This window comes from Ictidomys tridecemlineatus, chromosome 10 (assembly GCF_052094955.1).
Source record: "Ictidomys tridecemlineatus isolate mIctTri1 chromosome 10, mIctTri1.hap1, whole genome shotgun sequence".
Lineage (NCBI taxonomy): Eukaryota > Metazoa > Chordata > Mammalia > Rodentia > Sciuridae > Ictidomys > Ictidomys tridecemlineatus.
The window spans coordinates 29,975,568-29,998,908 of NC_135486.1; the positions used below are offsets into that span (position 1 = coordinate 29,975,568).

Here is a 23,341-nt window from a genome sequence, read left to right on the forward strand (position 1 = left end):
AACGCACCCTAAAAGCCCAGGGCCACTTCTGTGCTGGACTCCCACCATGCATTCACCTGGGGGCGCCCCGGACCGACTCTGCTCAAAGCGCAGAAAGGGGAAAGGCAATACCTGAAGGGACATAAAGATCCTTGCTCACCCTCTTCCTTGATCAATCCCACGGGTTGGGGCACCACCCGGCGCTTTTAGCGCACAAATCCGCCCAGGGAGAAGCTAGCCTGGGGGTTACAGGCGTAAACTGTGTCGCAGGAGCAAGGGTCCTAAGGACACGCGGAGAGAGGAAGAGGGTATGGCGGCGCAGAAGGGGCGCGCCTGCCTTTTGCCCTGACCTCACAGCACCACCTTGTGTCTCCTAGCACGGTGCCTGCGATTCCAGGCCCTCTCCGCGCGGGCGCACCCGTCTCCGGGCGCCTCCCGCCCAGTCCTGTGGGCGTTTCCCCGCCTGTCTCGCAGCCCCCTGCTTTTATTTCCCAAGAAGTGTGTGCCGACCGCGGCTCCTTCTTTGTCACGGCTTTCCCAGGACGACTTGTGATCCCGCAGCGGGAAGATCCCAGTAGCAGGGCCGGGAGCTCGGTGCGGTGCTGGGGTGCAGGGAGGAGCGCCCGCGCGGCCGGCAGAGGGCAGCCTGTCTCCAGCTTTGGGCCCCAAAGGCTCCCTCCTAGCCGTTTCGTGGGTCGCTCCCCAAACAGGAGGACTTACTTGTATCTGTGGAACCATCCATTCTCCTCCCTACATAAACCTCCCCAAGCATTTCCCCGGAAGACATACCCTGTGCTGGATAGAGGGGCTGCAAAGGTGAGAGAGACCTTGACCCTACCTGGGAAGCTAACTGTCAGTGCCCACGCTGACCAGCCATCTCCTCTGATCTCTGGCACTTTCACCTGGAGACTTGCCTTTCCCACTGCTGCACCATCGATGGATCCTATACAAATATAGGTCCTCTTCTGGGTGCTGAGGGTTGTCAAGGCCACTGCTGGATGGGTCATCTGAATACTAAGCAGAGGAGGCCTTGTTAAAGCATCTGCTTTTGGTTTTGAATATTCAGTGTGGACACATTTCCCAAAAGGGCTAAAATAAAAAATCCAGCAGAAAAGCATCACATAGTTATCTGTAAAACAGGAGAACATTACAACCCTCCAGAGAAGCCTATTTCCAAAGAGTCTGGCCTTTCATGGGAAGTGGCTGTGGGGACCTGAACAATACAAGTTTACAGAATTAAACTTTCGAGCTTTGACACGAAGTTACCTCTGGCTGAGTTCCCTTTCACATTGGAGTTTACCAACTGGGGAGATGTTCTGAGCACACTTTGAGGACCTAGCTGGGGCCCTCTAATGCCCAACTTCATGCAGTCCCTATACCCAGATGTGGCAGTGGAGGCCAAATGGCACAAGGCAGTGACACCCTGTTGATTGTTACTCCAGGTAGTATGGTTCTGTTAGAACTAATAGTGAAAAAGCAAGTTTTTCTTAGAAAAAGCAGGAAGGAATGGTCTTTGATTCATTCCCACCAGGCCTCCTGCTAATTGTGATGGCTCCAATACAGTTCCCTTCCAGTTCCCAGAGTGTGGTGCACAGACACACAGACACAGGATTGGGACACCAGAGTTTTGTTCTAAACAGCTTTATTAACCAGATAAGAAATCAGCTTGAATACAGCCTGTGCTGCAGACAGTGTGGTCCTTTCAGTCACTGGGAGCAGCAAAGTCTGGTCCCTCCCCCTTCTTTCTGCTGTTCCTGACCTGGGGTTCTGGAAGGGTTGGGTGATGTGGCCAGAGAAGAATCCCTGGAGAAGGGTGGTGTGGAAGGGGCAGGTCTTGGGTTGGGGGAGGCCCTGAGGACTGGAAACAGAAGGACAGGGTGTTGGATACAGGCTGAGGATGTGTCTGCCTCCCTTCAATCAGATGAACAACCAGGCCTGGTGACAGCAGAGGGCTAGCCTGCGCTGTGCTGGGATGGGGAGGAGCCGCCCACGGCACCCTTAGGATCCACGAATAGGGCCAGATCTAGCTGCCCTGATATTTGGACCACTGGCTCCTGCGAATGTGTGTTGGAAGTATTTCTCTAGGAACCCCCCGCCCCGCATGGAACAGGGAACTAGAAGCTTAAGGTGTTCTGACTTTGGGGTCCTTGGATCTGGGTTGTTACCCTCCAATCCCAGGTGGGAAGACTCCAGTTCCACAGAGACTCACAGGCAAGAGGCCTAGAGAACTGAGTGGTTCCTTTTTGTGGCCATGACCCTGTCTGCATGCCTCTTTGCCTCCTCATAGTGACTCCCTGAGCTGGGACTCCTTAGGCTTATTCTGAGAAACACCAAGAATCCCACCCTCTTTCCCTAAGAGAATCTCTGAGTCAAATAAACCACAGCCTTCCCCCTCTCCATCTTGGTCGTGTTTCCCTCTCCCTCCTGGCCTGTTGCTGCTGCTTAGGGCACCACCACGTGGCCCAGGTGTCTTGGCCAATGAAGATGGAGGCTCAGCCTAAGAGGTTAAGACCAGGTCTGTGGAGAGAGGTGTAGGGAGACAGGATCTGGTCCCACACAGACTATAAAGACAGACATCTCCTACTGGTGATAGTGTGAGATGCCAGGCAGGGGTAGCTCCTTAGTGGGGCGGGAGCTCAGGCAGACCCCCAACCAAAGGGAGCCAGAGGCCCAAGTTCAAGTCATTAGTGATGTGCGGCTAGGCTGGGTGAGAAAGAATCCTGGAGGTCCCCAAGGCTGCTGGGAAGGGGATGGCGATGAGAAGCTCAGGAGTGGGCAGGGTGTGACAGGCAGTGGTGACCTCACTCAGAGTGGACCAAGGCCCCAGCTCCTTGTCCAAAGCCAAAGCCCTTGGGCCCGAAGTTTTTAGCATAGCATCCTGCAGAGAAAGAAGAAGGATGAGAACATGCTCCTTACCCCAAGCAGACCCTCCTGCCACCCCTGGGGACTGACCTCCACAAAGAGAAAGTCCATCAATGCCCTTCACCTTTACTGTACCTCCAATCTCAACATGAGGAGGTTCTAGACACCACTCTGCACCCATTTCCTTTACCGTTTAAAGGAGAAAAGGAGCATTATCTGCTTAGAGCCCTGGGCAGGGAGTTAGGTTCCCAGGCTGTAGGCCTGTCCTTGCCCTAATATTCCACCTGACTCTGGCTTTCTCTACTGTCTCCCTCGGGTCGTTTCCCCCTCTGATGCTCTGACTTTTGGATTTCAAGGCCAGGAGTTGGTTCACACTCAGCAATAGCATAACTGCAGGGTCTCCCCACCCCTCAGGCCTCCCGCTACTCAACTGGAAATGAAACTACCCACCTTTGCAGTATATCTCACCATCCTTGTCAGCCAGAGTGGTTGACTCCAGCCCTTTGCCACACTTGGCACATCGGAAGCAGGACTTATGCCAAGACTAGGTAAAGAAGAAAATTGTTAATGCTGCCACCAGTGACTTGGCTGCCCTAGCCCCAGCCCATCCCCTTCACACAAGATGGTGGAAGGCACCTTCCTGTCGCCTGCTAGGCTAGGGCTGCTGTCAGACAGCAGGTGGGAGCTTTCCAACACACCACCTCATGGCGCCTTCAATAGTGTGTTGCAATAAAGTATCACAATGATTCTGTGGTTAGTGGCACCATCTATACCACAAAAGGGGAGTGAAGGGGTGAAATTATCAGCCGGGTAGCTGCTGCCCCCAGAGGTGGGGTCAGACAACCTTTGTCCACATCCATTCCGCCTGCAGATCAGTGGTGTGAGCAAAGGCTCCAGATGCCTCTTGGAACAGCCACTAGTTGAACAGCCAGCCTCCCTAATGTCCTCCTCTGGAGACCTCCCTGCCTATCACAGAATGGATGTGAGGACTTGATATTTAAACATCCAGTGTCTAGCCACAGAGCAGGCATTGCCCTGCCTCAAAAATTCTAGAACTCATTGCCTCATTTGTCCAAAGACAATTTTTCCACCTGGAAAATGGCATGGCCTCTCCCTCATCAGACAGCTGTCAGCACTTAATAACTTCATCAGTGTCCAGAGCCTGACAGAGGCTGGAACACAGCAGATCCCAGGCCAGGGCTGTCTGTATTACTTTGAAAGGAGAATGGGTCTGTGAAATGCATTCCACGGAGCAGGAACAAGCCAGAGGAATGCAGTTGCTCCAGGGGCCCCAGAAGGCCCTTTGTGGTTCTGAGAGGTGTCCTAAGGTAGTACAGGGCAAACAACCTCCCAGGGAAGGGGCAGGGCCTCCGTATGTGCACAGCAACCACCCCTGCCCCACACAGCTAGACTCCTGGGCGGCAGCCGGCTCCCATTAGCAACAGCTGAGCAGCCTCAGAGGCTGATGTGTGGACAGCTCTGCTAAACCCAGGAAAAGCAAGGGACTGGCGGCAGCCAGACAGGACAGAACAATGCCTTTTAAGGGCAGAGAGACTTCCGCAGCACAGCCACTCGGTGCCCAGACTGGAGGGTGAAAAAGGAAGATGTCCTCTCAGACTTTCTGGCTGCTGAACCTCACTCACTCCTACCTCCTGGGATTGCAGTGGGGTTCAAGGAGCTGGAGTGGGGGGACATAGATCTCCGTCCTCCCCTCGGGGCCCTCTGCAACCTCAACAGTCTCCAGCCTTGGTTTTCTCCTCTGTAAGGCAGAGGCCCTGCCTCAGCTTCCCAGCTGGACGAGACTGGATGGCACCTAGCCTCTGTCACCCTCCCATGTTCCAACCACCCCCCAAAACTAAGCTCAATCTATTTGTTCATTCATACCACACCTGAAAGTACTCCTGCTCCTTGATGTTTCTTTCCTCACCCAGGCAAAGAGGGGGTTTATCCCTGCCTGTTCCTCTTGAATGCAAAATTCTTTTATCCTACGGCTTAGTACAACTTTAACTTTCCTTAGAATCTAAGTGATAGGAATATTAATTCATAGTGTTTTTTTTTTCTTTTTGTACAGGGATTGAACCCAGAGGCACTTAACCACTGAGCCACATCTCCAGCTCTTTTTATGTTTTATAGAGATAGGGTCTCACTGAGTTGCTTAAGGCCGTGCTGAGTTGCTGAGGCTAGGAACTTGCAATTCTGCCTCAGCCTCCCAAGCTGCTGGGACTACAGGCATGAGCCACTGTGTCTGTGCTTGGCTCTTAGGTACTTTGTTTGGGGGAGGTGGGGGTACCAGGGATTGAACTCAGGGGCACTGGACCACTGAGCCACATTCTCAGCCCTACTTAGAGACAGGGTCTCACTGAGTTGCTTATCGCCCCACTGTTGCTGAGGCTGGCTTCAAACTTGCAATCCTCCTGCCTCAGCCTCCCAAGCTGCTGGGATTACAGGCATGCACCACTATGCCCAGTGTCTTAAGGACTTTTTGATAAGTTTCCATTCTCATAGTGGGACAAAACAAGAAAAATCGAACTTGAAAGTAAAAGTAAAGTCTCCTGTTTTCATATCTTTTAATCAATGCAGGAATCTTCATTTTGACTTCATAACAATCGGAAAACGTAAATAATAATAATAATAACAATAATAGCTGACCTGTATTGAGCAACATTCCAGGCACTATGCTGTACCCTTTTCTTTTAAAGATAGGAATAATGATTTCCATCTTCAACGGTAATTGTGAGAGTTGAGAGCCTGCTACAGTCTAGACTTGGCATAAGTGTTAGTTCCTCAGTCCCTTCCTCTTGGCCCCCTTACTCAAAGTCAAAAGGCCGTGAAACCAATACCAAACCCAGAAGAGCTGGAGATGGGCTCTAGGCCCAGCTGGTCCATCAGATGCTGTGTGATCTTGGCCAAGTCACTCCTCCCAAGCTTCATGTGAGGATCCAGAAATCCACTCTGACCACACAGTTTAGAGATTCCTTGTCTGTGGTTTTCCGACTATTAGTCTAGGCTGCCTATCCCCAGGGCATGAATTCCCCTTGCCCACTACACCCTGAGTGAGGGATAAGATCAGCAAAGTTTGAACAGTAGGCCCCTAAGGGGATTCCTACTGTGCACTGTGGCTGGGGGGCTATGGTTAGAATCTCATGGAGGAATGGCAGGCAATTACAAACAGCTTCCCAGGAGATTCTGATAGGATCTGAACCTTGAAAAATCTCCACCCTGGGGGTATATGGGTGGGTTTCTGGGAGTACATACCCATGAAATAGAACATATATTTTTGGATGGCTCTTTTGTATTTTTTCCTTTCTTTTTTTTAACTTAGAGACAGGATCTCAATGAGTTTCTTAGGGCCTCACTAAGTTGCTGAGGCTGGCTTTGAACTTGTGACCCTCCTGCCTCAGCCTCCCAAGCCTGGGATTTATAAGCATGAGCCACAGCGCCCAACTTTGGCCAAGATCACACAGTATGTTGACGGACCAGCTGGGCCTACAGCCCATCTCCAGCTCTTCGGGGTTTGGTCTTTAGGTGGTTTCTGACACTTTGGGAATCACAAATCCTTTTGAAAATCTGATGACAGTTATGGATCTTCTTCCCAGAGACACATTCCCACAAATCTTTGCATGTACTTTTAGGGGGCTTGCAGGACCTCTGAAATTCAGCCATGTACTCCTAGATACTGTGGTCCTCAACTCCAGAGTACAGATTGATCTCTGCACCTCCCTATAAATTATTAATAGACACCCACCAATGCTGGGAATGTTGCTGTGCGTGGATGATGTGAGCTCCTTGGAGTCTGGGATAAGCAACCCACAGGGATGAAGGTTATTCCTTCCCTAGAAGGGAAGGGGTTTAAAGGCCAGGGTCAGGCTGCCCTGAGCAGAGCTAGGGTCACCACTTGCAAAGTTCTAGGGTCCTTATTTCAGGAAGGTTGTCCCTTGCCCCTCTCAAGGTGCCCAGCAGTCGCCTTACCTTCCCGGCACCAATCACCTTCTCTGCCGCGTAGACTGCCTGGCTGCATCGGGGACAGCGCTCAGAGCCTCCAATCTTCTGGGCAAACTTGGAGGCATTAGGGTTGGTGGTAGGTCTGTGGCCAGGAGCTCTGCATGGAGAAGGACAAGAAGGGATATGACACAGTGACAAATACAGGCGGGGCTGGCCCTGCAGGGCAGGACTCACCCTCCCCTCATGACAGGGCAGGAGCAGCTCTCCCAGCAGAAGTTACAAGAGCTAGGGCCACCGGGGCCTCTAGTGTCATCTCCCATGATACCTAGGGACAAACCAAGGCTAAGCACAATGTTATTTTTATGGAGACATCAAACTTGCCTTGGTCACTCAGTTAAAACCCTGGAATCACTTCACACCTCATTTGCTAAGAGTCACCCTCTTCTGCCCCTCATTTCTGCAGTTGGTCTATCATCAGATACTTTCCAGAGGAAATCTGCTGAAAAGTCATTCCTGTTGGGTCAGTGACCTTGGCTGAAATGCAGTAACTCATCCATCATTTCCACCCATCCCCTTGGAGCCGAGGAACTAGCCAGGCCTGCTGCCAACAGCCATGTTCGCCAGCGGCTTGGAGGCCAGGGAGTGTTTTAGGGTGAAGGTAGGAACCCCATAACACTCTGTGGCATTTCCAAGGCAAGGACATGATTTCTCCTCAGCAGGAGAGATGGCTGGGCCAAGTGAGGCTGGTTGGCTGTGTGCTGCTCAAATCCTTGGTCTGGCTCAGACACTTGCAGGGGACCCCCGGGGCTTTCTCATCTATATAATGAGGAAATTGGACTAAGGAATTCTTGGGGTCCTTCCCAGCTCTGATGCTTATAAAAATATAGCATGCAGGGAGGACCTGGGCCTACTGCATTCCTAGCTGGGTTCCCAGCAGCTCCAGTAGCCTGCTCTATGACTCCCTTTGAAATAAATGGCTCTCTGAGCCTTCCACTGTTTAACCAACTGTGGTTGAAAACATGCCCAATACCAGGGCAGGGAGAGAAATTCGAGACAAAGTGGGAGAAGATCTTGTACTCACTCCTCATGCTTGATGCCCAGGGACTCCCCCTTGTCAGTGCTCAGCGTGCCTGCGCCCTGCCCATAGCCGTAGCCTTTTGGCCCATACTTCTTGCCATAGCAGGACTTGCAGTAGATCTCCTCCCCATGCACGGCCACAGTGGTGCTGTCCAGATTCTTCTTGCAGACCACTGTGAGGGGAGCATAGGAATGGTGAGTCACAGCTGGAGTGAGCAGCTTGCTCCCTGCAGCCCTCTGCAGTTCAAGTTTTCTGGACACTTTGGGGGGGGGGGTTGTTATTTTTTGATACTTGGATTGAACCCAGAGGTGCCTTGCCACTGAGCTTCATTCCCAGTCTTTCTTTTTTTTTTTTTGTACAGGGATTGAATCCAGGGGTATTTAACCACTGAGCCACATCCCCAATACCCCTCTTTTTTAAATTTTTTTTTTTAGTTGTGGGTGGACACAATACCTTTATTTTATTATTTTTATGTGGTGCTGAGGATCGAACCCAGGGCCTCACACATGCTAGGCGAGTGCTCTACCACTGAGCCCCAACCCCAGCCCCCAGCCCTTTTTTAATATTTTTATTTTGAGACAGGGTCTCTGTGAGTTGCTGAGGCTGGCTTTGAACTCGTGATCCTCCTGCCTCAGTCTCTGGAGTAGCTGGGATTACTGGCATGTGCCACTGTATCTGGTGGCAGTTTGCATACAAATTATCCTGACCTTTCAGGAATGGTGTGGGTGCCATGGGGTGGCCAATAACTGGAGGACAGAGGGATGGGATCTGCAAGTATGACTCTAGGTGGCCATGTCTGACACCTCCAGGAATCTGTGGGTGTCTCCCTTGGTCCTCTGTACCCTTGAACCTCCCCAGGCTGTGATGCATCCCATAGTTCAGAGGCAACAGCCTATGCTGACTCCAGACCACACGATGCCAAGGGAAGTTCTTCACTCTGCCCTTAACAGAGACCACGTGGCCCAACAGGAGAGAAGAATAAAGAAAGGAAGGAGGAAGGGCAGGGTTTTCCTGCCTGCAACCTTGGAATTCCAAGGAGACAGTCTGCCCATGCTGGTGGGAGTGAGAGGTGTGGGGGTAGAACTGGGGAGAAGGGTGCAGGTGAAGGGATATGCCCTGAAGAAAAGCCCAACGTGGTGGGCTTTGAAATGCCATGTAGGCCATGCTAATCACAGTAGCACTGAAGTTTCCAGTCTCAGAAATAACAGGGAGATGTGAGGCTGGGCACTGGGAAGACTGTCCTGAGTCCTGCGGTGAGAGAGATTGGAATGGGGCCACCTGGACGGGCTTCCTACATCCTTCAGTCCCGTGGATCTCACAGGTGAGTTGTGCAAGCTATCAAGCATAAAAAGGTAGAGAGCCTGGAGTCGAATCCCAGCCCTCTCCCTTTCCAGTTGTGTGGCTTGGGCTCCTACCTTGGCTTTTCTAGCCTCAGTTAGAACTGCACATAACTTCTGCCCCAACAAGTAATTGTGAGAATCAAATGAGAACTTATATGTGACACACTTAGCACAATACCCTGCACACAATAGGTGCATAATATAAGTTGGCTACTCTGATGAGCATTACATAAAGTTGGCTCCATAGGGAGACAGAGAGGGGGAGGAGCAGGTCTGGGCCTCAAGAGATCATATGCTTCTAACTTCTAGCTACTTCCCTCACGAGGCTCAACTTCACCCTATTTCTTTAGGTCTCGTCCTGGAAGCCTAATTTGGTTTTACAGTAGTTCTTAAATTTTGGAGTTCAGTGTGCCCAAATGAACTGCAACCTCAAACACCCCCTCTGGAGCTAGAAGTCACCACTGACAAGCCACGCCTCTCACCTCCCTCTGAGAAGGCTCCCAGCAACTGGCTCTCTCTTGCCTTTAAAGGGTCCAGAGCCCTCCACCAGCTCCCCCCACCTCTCTCTCTCTCAGCTCCAGATTGGAGACTTCAGACTAAATAAGGACCCTCTTGTCCTGCCCTCCAGATCTCCACCTCATTCCAGCACTCTGGGCCACCCAAATATGGAACCTCCCACCACCTCCCCTGGGGCTTGGCTCCTGAGGAGGGCCAGGGAACAACAGGCCAAAGGCTCCAACATTCCCTTCTAGGGCGGGAAGTCAGGAATTGGCCTGGAATTGTTTCCTGTAAGACCTAAATTGAACTGGGAATTCCAAGACCAGAGAGGGAAGGCACAAAGCAGAGATAAGACTGGTTGTGTGTGTGTGTGTGGGGGGGGGGGTTGTGGCTCAGTGGTAGAGCACTTGCCTAACATGTGTAGGGCACTAGGTTCGATCCTCAGAGCTTCGTAAAAGTAAATAAACAAAATAAAGGTGTTGTGTCCATCTACAACAGAAAGAAAGAAGGAAGGAAGGAAGGAAGGAAGGAAGGAAGGAAGGAAGGAAGGAAGGAAGGAAGGAAGGAAGGAAGGAAGGAAGGAAGGAGAGAACTCCTCCCTGCAGGCCACCCTCCCCACCCCAGGCAACCCTCTGCCCCTCCCCTCCATCCAGAAGATGTAGTCAGGGTCTCAGCTCCTTTGTAAGGTCCACCAAAGAGTCAGTCAAGGGGAATTTCAAATATATTCCTTATTCAAGGAAGACCTGACTAAACTTCCACCAAATCATGTTAAGCAAAAAACCAAAACAAAACCTGGACGTGTTGGCTGAAAAAGAGAAACAATGCCCTTTTCATTCCTAAACACATCTTCGTGGAGAACCCACAGGTGCCAGGTGTTGCTCTAGGCCCAGGAAGCGCACAGGCCAGAGACCCCAGAGGAACACATGCCAGTTCCTAGGGCTGCTAGTTGCATAACTCGCGTTCCCCAGCTGCCCTGCTCCCCAGCCAGGCTTCCCGCAACTGTTTCTAATCCCCAACACCCCCTCACACCCTGCCTCAGGCCCTGCTCCTTCCTTCCTATGCCACCCCCTGAATTCCTGACTTCCCCCCACGCCTGACCAACAGCTACTCCTCCACAGGCAGGACCGCAGGCAGGAGCTTTCAGCCACAGATGGTCCCTCTTAGTCAATGATTAAGCAACATTTGAGAGCAAAGAGAAGGGTCTTTGGGACCTCAGCAGCTTGAGCCCTCTTCTCAGCCAGTGCCAAGCCCTCTCTTATTCCCTCTGGGAAAGAAAAAAAGAAAAGAAAGAAAAAAAAATAGCTTGAAAAATGGCTAAATGATGAACTGCTGATAACAAAATGCTGCTGCATGTGGCCTCCTCCTCCACAGGCTGGAAGCCAGCAGGGCTCCACTGAAGCCTGTCGCCTCCCCATTCATCAGTGAGCCCTGGGGCTGTCACTCCAGGTCCACCAGGGAGAGTGTGGCCCTGCACTGGCCCGCCCAGCAACAGATCTGGATTACATCCAATGAACAGGTAGGTGGCCCTTGGCCTGCCTAGTTCCTACTTTGGAGCCCAAATTCCCTGAGAACAAAGGAAACTCAGATCTCTCAACTGATCTCATGTGAGGCAGGATGGACAGGACCCCACTTCCTGGGCCTATCAGATGGGCTGGGACTCCAACTCCCGGCGGCTCTCCTTTTATCACACCATTTTGCTATGGACCCCTGAGCAGTGGGTACGTGTGCATACACACACACACACACATGCATTTGCCTATTGTTTATTGAACCTCACAATTGCTTGAAGTGCTTCATTCATTCTATAAGCTCCTTTTATTTCAACTCTCTCAATGACCCCAAGAGGTAGGTACGAATGAGAACACTCAGCCAGAGAGAAAGTGGGTAACTTGTCCATCATCACATGGATAATAGAAACTGAATTCTGATTCTATCCCTGATGAAACCTGGGGCTTAACCAGGACACTCCACGGTCTCCCACTCAGCTGGTCCTCAAGGAAACAGACTTTACTGTAGTTGCCTCTTCGTCCCGTCCTCTACACCCCTTTGCCATGCCAGGGATTGAGCCCAGGGGTGCTCTACCACTGAGCTGCATTCCCAGCCCTTTATGTTTTATATTTTGAGACAAGGTCTGGCTAAGTTGTACAGACTGGCCTCAAATTTGTGATCCTCCTTCCTCAGCCTCCCAAGTCACTGGTATGACAGGTGTGTGCATGTGGTGTAATAGCTGCCTCTTCTAATGCAGATTTCTGCTCTGATCACAGGAATCAAACATTTAGGAATCCAAGAAGAGGTGTCTCCAAGTCACCACTTCCTGGACACATCACCTGGCCCAGGACCAGCCAGTAGAGCCTCCCAGAGCCAAGGCCCCTGGGTCAGCCTGATGTCTCCTGGTGTCTTGGGCCTGGCTTCCTACTCCTGCAGTCCCATGACTGCAGCAACCGTCACTCTGGATTTTTCAGAATGGATGACAGTGATGGCGCACCCCTTCTTCCTCCTCTCCTCGCAGGCCGAGTAGAGTGGGGAGTGGGAGAGGCAGACGTGCTGACCTGGAAGAGTGCCCTGGAGAGCCCAGCTCCTCCTCCACACTGACCTTCACCGTGAGGTTGAGGCCTCCGTGGCTTTTCACCCCGGGATAATTTGGGTCTGAAGGCTAGTGAGACTTTGGGCTAAAAGGTCTCCCTCTGAAATGACAGGACCGTGGCGGGGAGAAAGAGAGGAGGAAGCCGGGTGGAAAGTTTTCCTCCCCCAGTCTTTCCAGCTTGGCCGTCTGCCCCGCACACCCGCCACCCGCCACCCGCGAGCACTGGGCTGGTCACCCCCTCAGAAAGCAACTTCTGAAGGGAACAAAGAGGCCCTTAAGGGCGTCCCTCCCCAGCTGCGCTTCAGCCAAATGTCAAGTTATTTACATCCCGTGGGACCCGATCCCTGGGGTGCAGACAGGCCAGCCTGCGGGTCCCGGCCCGGTACTCACTGCACAGGAAGCAGGACTTGTGGAAGCTGTTGCCCTCGCACTGGACCTCCTCTGCAAAGTAGACCGTCTTCTGGCACACCCCGCACTTCTTGCCTCCTCCCCAGTTCGGCATTCTGAAAAGGGACACCAAAATGGGAATCAGGTTCCCAGAGAGCCGGAGACACAGACTAACCGTGACCAAGAAGCAACAGGCAGAGACGGAGGAGCAAAGGCCGAGGCAGGACTCCCGTGGAGGCCACCTGTCCCCGTGGGTCATCCAGCATCCTGGTTCCCCCAGCACCCTCCAGCTGCCTCTTAGGCTGCTGTTTCTGGCCCTGAGTAGGGCACACTGAAGGAGGCTGCAGGAGCAATGTGAACGAGGTGGCTGCCATTGTACATGGCCTCATGGGAACCAAAAGAGCAGGCCACGAAAGAGCCCAGAGTTCCTAAACCCAAATCCAATCAGGCAAAGTTCACAGAGGGGCAAAACTCATATTGTTGACAGAGGAAGGTATGGGGAGAAATGTATTACAGGAAAGCAAAGGATGGTCACCAACTACTGTCTTAGATGAGTTATGCCTAAAACAGGGAGCGGGACACTGTGGGTCAAGGGCTATCAGACAGGCTGTGGGGTGTTGGCAAAGTTCTTTCCCTCCCACTTTGGTACCAGGGATTTAACCAGGGCACTTAACCACTGAGCCACAGACAGCACCCCCTTTTTGAAAAAATTTTATTTAGATACAAGGTCTCACTAAGTTGCTCAGGGCCTCACTAAATTGCTGAGGCTGGCTTTGAATTCATCATCCTCCTGCCTCAGCCTCCCCAGCTGCTGGGATTACAGACATGTGCCACCGCACTAGGCCAAAGTTCTTTTTCTTAACTTGGGGGGAATGTCACATGAGGGCTCCCTTTGTCATTACTCTTTGAACTGTATGTGTAGGTTTTGAGACATTCTTTTATATGTAAGATATAGCTCACCAGGAGCCACAGGAGACAGGCAAATAGAGACACTGTTCTTAGGCTTTAGAACAAGGTAATGGGCTTTTGCAAAACGAAATTTAGCAGCACTGCCCCAAACCTGATGAATCATAATCTCTGAGAATTAGGGATATAAATTTCTAGTAAGTACCCTAGGTGAGACTAAATAGGTGGCCTGGACCAAACTTGAGATACCCTAGGTTTTGGTTCGGAGCTGGGGTCCTGATGCCAGATAATTTTGTCCAATCTGGATCCTGCCACTCACTGGCTGTGTGACCCTGGGTGAAGTAGTTGCTCTTCCAAACCTTGATTTCCATACCTGGCATAGTGGTATTCAACAGATAGTTGAGGAAGGAGTGAAGGATGCCCAGGGACTGAGAGCCACAGCTGGGGCCCTAGACTCTGTACAAGTGTACCTCTGCTGCAGAGCCTGGGACCTGGGGGAACGCTCTGGAAAGGTGCACAGGCTGGGAGCTGGGCTTAAGGTGGAGAAGTGGTTTGGGTGAGGCCAGCTGAATGTTACCCGGAGGACAGGGTCTTCAGCAAGGTTTGGTTGGAGCAGAGGAGAGAGAGAGATTTTCACTCCCAGATCCTCAAAGTTGGGGTTCCCTCTAGTCCCTCCCTCCCCAGTCTCTGGCATTGCCATCTACCTGCTGGCACCTCATTGCAAGGACTCCCATATACCTATGACCCTGGTCTCTCTGCTAAGTCCAGGCTCACACACCAGCTTCAGGTGGGCATCTCCACCTGGACAGTACACAGGGACACAGATTTGCACTTGAGCCACCTGATCTCTCTACCTTTTTCTCAACCTCATTCTTCTCCGGACTCCTCCATTTTTGCTTGTGGTACCAGGACCATCCTCCCCTCCACTAAGGATCTCATCTCAGACCCGGAAGAAAATGGGCTCCGCACCCTTCCCCAGCCGCAGCTCACTCTGCTCCCTTTGATGCACTCCTAAGGCCACAAGTCAGGTCCCTTGGGTTCTTCCACCTCTTGGTGCCTGTCCTCTCTGTCCTTCCCACTACCCTCTGCAAGCCTGATGTCCTCTCACCTTCCCCAGGAGGTCACAGCAGCCCCCTGAAGAGGACCTCTGTCTGATACATTCTCCCTTTTCTTGGTAACTCTCCCTGTTTCCAGCCATGGCACGTGGCCTGGACTCACCTCATCCACCGGGGTTATCAGCTCTAGGATGGGCCAGCCAGGGAGACACAGGGGTTTCTGGCTCTGTCTTCTGGGAGGGTTTCCAGGGAGTAAGTTCCCCTAACCCCCACTTGGAGCAAAGAAAGGGAGCAGGGGGCTCTGGCCCTGTTGTCGTAAGAGGGGACAGGCAGTCCTAGCATACAGTGGATAGCTGGGGAACAGAGCTGAGATGCAAAGGAAACTGAGTCTTTATAACATCATTAAGCCAAGCCTGAAGGTCCTTCCATCTCAGAACTCTAGTTAAGCAAAGCCACAAACTCCCTCTCCCTTTAAGCCAGTTATTTAACAGCAGCATGGGGCACATTCAGAGTGACAACCCTGACGGCCAGGCTGCTTCTGAAGTCTCCTTCCTAGTCCATCCTGGCCCATGGCCCCCAGAGCTGTCTCATGGAGCATTTCCCTGCTCAGAAATCATGAGGTTCTGGGCAAGGTGGCATAATGCCAGCAGCTCAGGAGGCTGAGGCAAGAGGATTGTGAGTTCAAAGCCAGCCTCAGCAATTTAGCGAAGCCCTAAGCAACTCAGCAAGACTCTGTCTCTGAATAAAATATCAACAAGGGATAGGGATGTGGCTGGGTGATTAAGTGTCCCTGTGTTCAATCCCTAGTACAAAAAAAATAATAAGAAAGAAAACCATGAGGTCCTCCCACTGTCTGTGAATGACCGCACCCTCCCCCTGGTGTTAGAGTCTCCCCAGCAGTCAGTCCTGCCGCTCCCAGCTGTCCCCAGTACTCCATCTCAGTCACCAGGATAGCCACTTGACCTGTGTTCAGCAAAGGGCCCAGCAAGTAGGAAGCCCTCCAGCCAACCCTGTGCACAAAGCTTTGGGGGAAGCTGTGCAGAGGCAGAGGGCTGAGGCTGGGACCCATTGTCCTCCTCCAGGGTCTGGAAGGACCACTGCCTCCAAGATCTGTCTCCACCTCAGGTCCTCAGGCTCCTGCGCTTCATTGACACAGGCCACAGACAGGATTCCTCTAATCACACATGGCCTCTCTGCCTCCTTAGATAACCGCAGTGCCTGAGCTCCCAGATCCTGGGGCTGGTGCCCATTCGCAGCCTCTGATGATCAGTCCTTCAGCCCTGTCCTGTCCTGAGGACTCTGGAGCTAACTACACTTGTGGAACAAGGACTCGGAGCTGCCAAAGCACACACGGTGGAGGACAATCAACAAGAACAGCAAGGCCTATTACTGGCCATCTAAACAGCAGCCACTGGCCCCGCCTTCCTTAGAGTGGGAGCCCTGATTCTATTCAGGCAGCTGCCCCTACAATAAGTGCATCAGGGGACAAGTCCCACCCCAGATCTAGGGACAGAGCCTGAGTCACCTATGGTGATCCCATTCCCCTGACAGTGGCTGATTCAGGAACAGCCAGGACCATTTCTGGCCAATGAGATAGGAGACAGAAACTGCCTGGGAAGCCTCTGGGGGAAAGGCTCAGTCCTACGGAGCCACACTGGCTTCCTTAAGCCTGATGAGGTGCCTCAATGTGACCCAGCCAAGGCCACCAGGCTGCTGCTGATCATCTGCCATGTACCAGATCATTTATTTGCATCATCCCATTTCCCTCTCATTGCCTGAAGATGGAGAATATAGGCCCACTTCACAGACAAGAAAAACAAAGCTCAGAGAGTGAGGCAACTTGCTTGTAGTCACACAGCTGGAAGAGAGAGAACTGGAGGTTTGAATGCATTTCTGTGTCCTCCGTGACCCCAGTCACCATGCTGCAGGCCTAGCGTATCTGAGACTGGCTGCACGTGGTGGGCATGCAGTTCTTCAATGCTGGCTCTCTCCCTTGTCCCTCTTCTCCCTTTCCAACCCCCTGAACCAGCAGGGGACACACTCATACCCCTAGGAACACCCCTAAGGGAGGAAAGTTCCCCTAACCACGAGATGGGGAGTCAGTTCCAAGCAGTGTTTTGTTCTAGACACAAAAGCCCTTCTCCTCCTGGGGGAGACCCACAGTTCCATACAGGCCTCTCCTTGTTCTCCCTGGCCCCATGTCAGGGGCCCATATCCAGCAGGGCCCCAGGGAATCAGGAACATGGGCGGAGAAATGGGTGAAGCCCAAGGACCTGTCAGGGAGGAAAATCTGCCCAGGATGCCTCTTGGCCGGGCCTTTTCTTTGAGCCTGGCATTTGGTTGGTGGCGCAGGGCCGGGGGGGGGGGGTGCTTCCCTTAGGAGCCCAGAGATGGGGCATGGCTGTAGAACTTGAGAAGAAAAGCAGTGATGGGGACCCTAGCCAGGAGGGGTTTCATGGCCCTTGTGAATGGGCTCCCTGCCCCTGGGATCAGATGAGGACCCTCCAGGAGACCCTGCACCTGGGGAAGAGTCCTGGCTGGAGGAGCCCGGGGTTATCTGCTCTGCAGTAAGGGCTGGAGCTGCTCCTTCTGCCCAGCCCCCTCTTTCCAATAGCCAATTTCTGCCTGAGGGGAGGCTGAGTTGCCTTAAAAGGAAAGCTGTTTCTCAGTTCCTGGAGTGTGGAGTGCCACCGAGGGCCATTTGGCTCCTTTTCAATGGCCTTCCCTGTTCTGGGGGACAGCAGACCCGTGGGAGGGAGGGTATCGTAAAGAAAATTCTCTAGGTCAGAGTTCCATGGTTAGAAAAATGGGAGCTGGGGTTAAAAAGATCAGATGCAACCCTTCCTAGCTCAGTGATCTGGGGTCAAGTTACTTTCTGCTCTGGGCTTAATTTGCTTGTCTCTAAAATGAAACACTGACAGCCAAACATGGTGTAATCCCAGCGGCTAGGGAGGCTGAGGCAGGAGGATCACAAGTTCAAAGCCAGTCTCAGCAAAATGTGATGCTAAGCAACTCGGTGAGACCTTGTCTCTAAATAAAACATTTTAAAAAGGGCTGGAGATGTGGCTCAGGGGTTAAGCACCCCTGGGTTTAATTCCTGGTACCAAAACGAGGTGGGGGTGCTGTGAGGGGGTGCTTGGGGGGACTGACTACCCCAAATCCTATTCTGAGGATTAAATGAGAAAGTATAAAAGTAAATGCACTGCTCCTGGCACCCCATAAGGGCTCACACCTTTGATTCCCGCTAACAGGATTGGCCCAAACAAGCCTTAACAACATCCTGCCAGGTGTGGGTCCAGATGAATACCTTCCTTCCCAGCTAGCCCCCATCTTAAAGGAAAAAAGCTTGGAAAGCAACATATAAATAGGGACCAGGAGTTTGACTTGTCTGTCAGCCCAGCTAATGAGTCTGCAACAAGCTATTGCCCTCCTGTGTGGTTCAATTCCTTGGGCAACCTGAGACCACAGCAGGGACCTCTTGTGTATAGCCCTGGATCATCAAGGATCAGTACTATCTTCTGTGACCACACTATCCAGTGTTTTCCCTTCAGAGAGTTATATCCTCACTGGGAATTGCTGTCTGTGTTCTGGTTTGTACTACTTCACTGTGTTCATAATCTCAACAGAGAACAGAACTTTAATTTGCTGCTGAATAACTGGAAATAGCCAGTCAGCTGTTCGCCTGAAATGTCAGGATCCTCGGGGCTGGCTGAAGAACAGAACTCAAGAATTGACCTCTTCTTGTAAGCCACCAGCTCCAGCCTGCTGCCCTGTCTAGTTGTTCCAGTAAGAGCTGTACCCAGATCCTCGATCTTGAGAGGAGAAATCCAAGATGGCAGCTCACACAGCAGCAGAGCAGCGGGTAGACCAGGACGCAGACTCGGGTGCTTACCCCAGATCTCATGAAAGTCAGCAAAGGTCATATGTTCAGTGCGTCATGTTTCGAGTTTAAGAAATCATCTCAGGGAGGTAGAATCCTTGACTGCCAGCCACCAATGCCTGAAGGAGGTTCCTTCACATCAAACCCTTGACAAACCATCCCACATCTTTAATTCTCCTATGGAAAAATCCCTTCTCTCCCATTTCATAATTACTTGTTCCCTAAGGCCAAAGAGGGACTGACAGGCCCAGGGCTTAAGTCCCCACCCTCCTGGTCCAGTAGAGACCTGTCAAGTGTTTATCTAGTTAGAAAAGTGCTGCTCACATTAGGTAATCTGTTTGGTATCTGCCAGGTACAGAGGAGTGCTGCCATCCTTTCCAACCCCGCAGCTCAGCCTCTTCCTGCATGCCCCCACATCCAGAGAACAGCCAAGGACAGAAAGGGAAGGAGGGGACCCACTGGTTCAGAGTTCATAGAGCCTGTATATTAGAAATGACACCTGCGAGCTTAGGAAGTAGACCTCACTGAAGGTAAGGGTCACTGGTTGGAGAGGGATGGCCAACAGGAGAAGGGGACTGGCTTGGCCATGATTATATGTCCCCCTACATGATTTCTTTGGAAGCAGGTCCACGATTCACCTCTCCAAGCTCACGGCTCCAAGCCCAGGCACCCCAGAACATGAGTGGAACCACTCAGCCCTCTCCCTCCTTCTGGGGCATGAGTTCTCTCTTTTCAAATCCATACCCCATGGGCCTTGGGGGACTGTGAGCTGCCATAGGGTAATGCTATGTGTCTCCCCTTCCCCACGTGTCCCCTAAGGCCCTTTTATAGCAGAGTTCTCCACTTGGGGAGTTCAGAAATCTGAAGGTCATATTGAGGTAAAATAGGAGTCTCTGGCTTCTTTGAAGTATTTCAAAACCAGTCCAGGAAATGCTATAGCATGATAAGGCTTCGAAGACTCATTAACAGATGGAGCGTCTTGACTTTGTCTGGAATGATGTCAACGTAGAGTGGTAACAGTTGGTTATCCCAAGCGCTGAACAAAAAGGTCTGAATGATTTGGCTTGTACTCATTTTTGAAAAGGAAAAACAAATGAGCACTTAGGCCTCATAAACACAGGTTTCTCGCAGCTGACATTTCAGGCAGCTCCATCCCACTATGGACGCCCCTGTATAAAGAGTATCCCCCACACACACACACATCCCAGGTTGACTTGGTTCCTCCAGCTGCAGACCTTCCATTTCTTCCTTCCTTGTCAACACAGGAGCCAGACGCTGCCTCTGGCCTCTGGGAAGCACTGGAAATACCAGAGTCTGGAAACACTAGCTGCCTCCGTATTTACACACTTTACCATACATGGGAATTAATGCTGGCGTCAGACAAATTCCTGGGGACCTACGTAGTCCCAGCCACGTCATTACCATATAAATTCCTGACAAGTGGCAACTGCAGGCAAAGCTCCTGTCAGAACTCAGGACCCTCCCCTCCCCTTCCCTGGGGCAGCCTGCTTGCAGGGTTCTCTCTCCCTCCCTCCCTCCCTCCCTCCCTCCCTCCCTCCCTCAAGCTGGCTCTTAGCCAGGCTTCTTTTATTTCCTGCAGTCCTGGTCCCAAAACACAAACATGCATCAGAGCTGGTGAAAGCATATCTGGCAACTCAAGTGCAGGGCTCCCCCTACCCCCACCCCAGCCATGCAGCGGAGTGAAAATCTAGAGGTCAGGAGCTCTGACCCTGACCCCATCCACGTTATAAGCGGCAAAAGTCCTATCTGCCTTTATATTGTTTATAAGTCTTAAGTGTCTTGTAAAGTTAATGTGTTTCACAAATGGCAGCTATTTCCCTGGTGAGTTAATCTGGAAAGAGAAGTGTCGGCCTGATGACAACTCTTCGGGGGACCAGCTGCAATTCTGAACAAGTTCCTTTTCATCTCTCAGCCTCAGTTTCTCCATTTGTAAAATGGCAAGCGTCAGCACCTACCTGATAAATTGTCCAAGATAATACTTAATACAATACTTAACACAGGGCTGGTACACAGCAAGTATAGAGCTCTGCTTACTGTTATCTTAAGAAAAGGCCAATTCTAACACTCATTGCTTTGAGCCTCTAGGTATTCGCCATATGCCTGCATAATGGCAAACAGCTGGTTTGCTTGGAGAAAAAGTCTTTTTCTTATTTGTACCTCTTTGGATCTCAAAATGTTCAATACGTGCCTCTTCCCAGGCCTCTAGCAGGCCAGCTTCTCACAGTGAGCCGAGCTGGGTTTACATCAATACTTAAAACTTTAGTAGTCCACCAGAAAGCCTGCCTAATTTGCTTTCCTCTCCAGGAGATCCAGAGTGCTTCTTTTCCCACACCTGCTTGTCAACACTACCTGCAGGGAAAAACTGGTTGGTAACTATCAAGGTTTATGAATTCTAGTAGGACAACTCCCCTGAAAGCCCATTCCTACCCACATTCATGTTTACTGATCACATACCAAGTGTCAACATAACCCCCACCGCCATCCCACCATCCAGGCCCTGGGAGGACTGGCTGGCTCCAGAGGCAGATGTGCAATTAGAAAACACCTGGGCCCAAAGGCAGGTGCTAGGAGAGAGCAGAGGCAAAGAGGCTGGGGCACCCCTGTCTTTTGCACTTTGTTAGCAGGTCAGTGGCTGAGCTGTTGAGCCTACATCCTCCCTGACCCCCAACACCAAGCATGGGAGACCTTGGTTCAGTTCTCCCCTCCCCCTTCTCTGGGCCACACCACACCCTCTGCAGGATAAACTTCCTTCCCCTCTGATTGTTCCCGCCCCGGATATCCACAGCAAGGCAAAGGGTCCTTCACTGGGAGATTGAGCAGCAAGTCTGGGTTGGCAGTAATGTAATACAGGGTAAGAGCAGCTGCAGACTCCGGTCGTCTCTCAGAAGGCATGGCCCTGGCTTCTTGAGCTGGAGACTGGCTGCAGAATCAGAAGGCATCAGCTAGCAAGAGCCTAGAAGCTCAGCACCCAGTCTCCAAATCATGCCTGGGTCGAATCCCCAATCTGACTCTGAGATGACAGAGAGGCAGCTCACAGCTCCAGCCAACTTTGTTTCTGAGAGGAAGGGGGTGTGGGTGGGGAGAGGGCAGCACACAAATGCTGCTCTGTTGGAGGTCCTGAAAGAAACTGAGGCATCAAGACGTTGTCCCTTGTCCAAAGTCACTTTTGTAGTAAGTGGCAGATCCAGGAGTCAAAACTCAGTCTGTCTGCTTTCCAATTGCTGATCAAGATTCCTGGCTACTTCTTCATGGTAAACTTTCTACCAGAGCCAGGTGGACTTCCTCCATGCCACCGTGACAATATCCCAAGGCAGTGACCTCTCACTATGGGGAAGGCCTGCCTATTCATTCTCCCCCAGGAGAAGCAGTGAGTGGCAGGAGCCCAGGGCCTCACTGTTGCTCCCAGCTAGACACAGACTGGACTGCCTTACAAGAGCACACGGACCAGAAACTTGCAGAATATGCTCAGGTCTGTGCCTCTAGATAAAGATACCTGCCTCTGTGGTCTGCGTCTTGGGTAACATATTGCAATTTGTTTAAGTGTGCTTAGTATCAGCCCCTTTCTCACAAACGAGTTTTCAAGGTCTGAGACCACAAAACACTTAGGGTAGGCTTTCAGGCTTCAGTACTCCCTTCCGCAGAGCACTAACCACGACTTGGGGCGGTGCGGGGTAGGGGGTGCTGTTTCAGAAAAAGGAAAACACCTGCGTTCAGGGGCACAGATGTCCAAGACCAGGCCCATGAAGCCAGATGTCTTCCCCATCCCACCCGCCAGCACTTTGTCCCAGAGGAGGAGGCGGTGGGAGGGGGTGGCACGGATGCCCTCATCTCTCTGCTATACAATGAGCGTCAGTGACCCGCAGAATTGCCAATTGTTCTGCCCGACCTGCAGGCGGCGGGGGGAGCCGGGTCGCCCTAGGTCAGGGGCATGGGAAAGCCAACTGTGTCCAGGAAGCCCCGGATTGAGTGGAGCCCCAGTGTCTCCAGGAAAAAAGAAAAACAGCCCTAGCTAACTGCGGTCACTTCTCACAACTCGCCCGCTAGGGTCCCCGCTCGCGTCACTTTTCCTCCAAAGTTTCCTTGCAGCCGCCAGGGCCGCCGCGGGCAGGAAAGATCAGGGTGCGTCCCAGGAGCCCCTGCGGGGGGTGGCTGCAGGGGACAGAGGCGGGCGACGATCGGGAGGGTGGCTGGGCGCACTCACCTGGCAGCGGTCGGCGGCGGGCGCGGGCGGCAGGCACTGTCGGAAGCGACGGCTGGGTGCGCCCAGTCTGCGCGCCGTTTTGTTCCGCTCGGGGAAGGCGTGTCCCTCGCCACGCCAACCAGTAGGCTTTGCACACAGCACCACAGCAGGGCTGATGTCACGGAGCGAAGCCCCGAGGCTCTGCCCCCCCCCAAGACACCAGCAGCCCCGCCGGCTGGCGGGAGCCGGGGAAGAGACGCCGACTCCAGGCGCGCCTGCCGCCCGCGCTGCGATCCCACTGGGCGCCCAGTGGCCGCCGCAGTCGCGGGAGAAAAGTCTTGCATGTGGGAGGGACTTCTCAGGGTTTCCCTATCAGCAACACAGGAAGGCGGGGGTGTAACCAGAGAGATCAGACCCGAGATAAACTGGGGACCTGGGGAAGAGTGGGGGTGCTCAAATTTGCGTGTCCCTGTGGCAGACTGTAAGACACAGGGCACATCTGGTCCTTACCCTTCAACCCACTAGCTGAGCCGTGGCCTCGGCAGTCCGTTGGCTTCAGGTTCATCTGTGCATGGGGTATAAGCCCTAGGGATGTTGGGGGGAGGAGGATTAAATGAGACCGTGTAGGA

At 52.3% G+C, this 23,341-nt stretch overlaps 1 protein-coding gene across 1 annotated transcript; it reads right to left on the minus strand.

The window, feature by feature from the left end:
• Positions 1-1,604: 1,604 nt before the first annotated feature.
• Positions 1,605-23,000, minus strand: Csrp1 (cysteine and glycine rich protein 1). The gene is made up of 6 exons (XM_005330355.4): positions 22,734-23,000; positions 12,674-12,786; positions 7,865-8,033; positions 6,811-6,940; positions 3,292-3,385; positions 1,605-2,857 (listed from the first exon to the last, which is right to left on the minus strand). Exons 2-6 carry the CDS (start codon positions 12,783-12,785, stop codon positions 2,781-2,783), a joined length of 582 nt encoding a protein of 193 aa, XP_005330412.1. The 5' UTR covers position 12,786; positions 22,734-23,000; the 3' UTR covers positions 1,605-2,780.
• Positions 23,001-23,341: the final 341 nt, after the last annotated feature.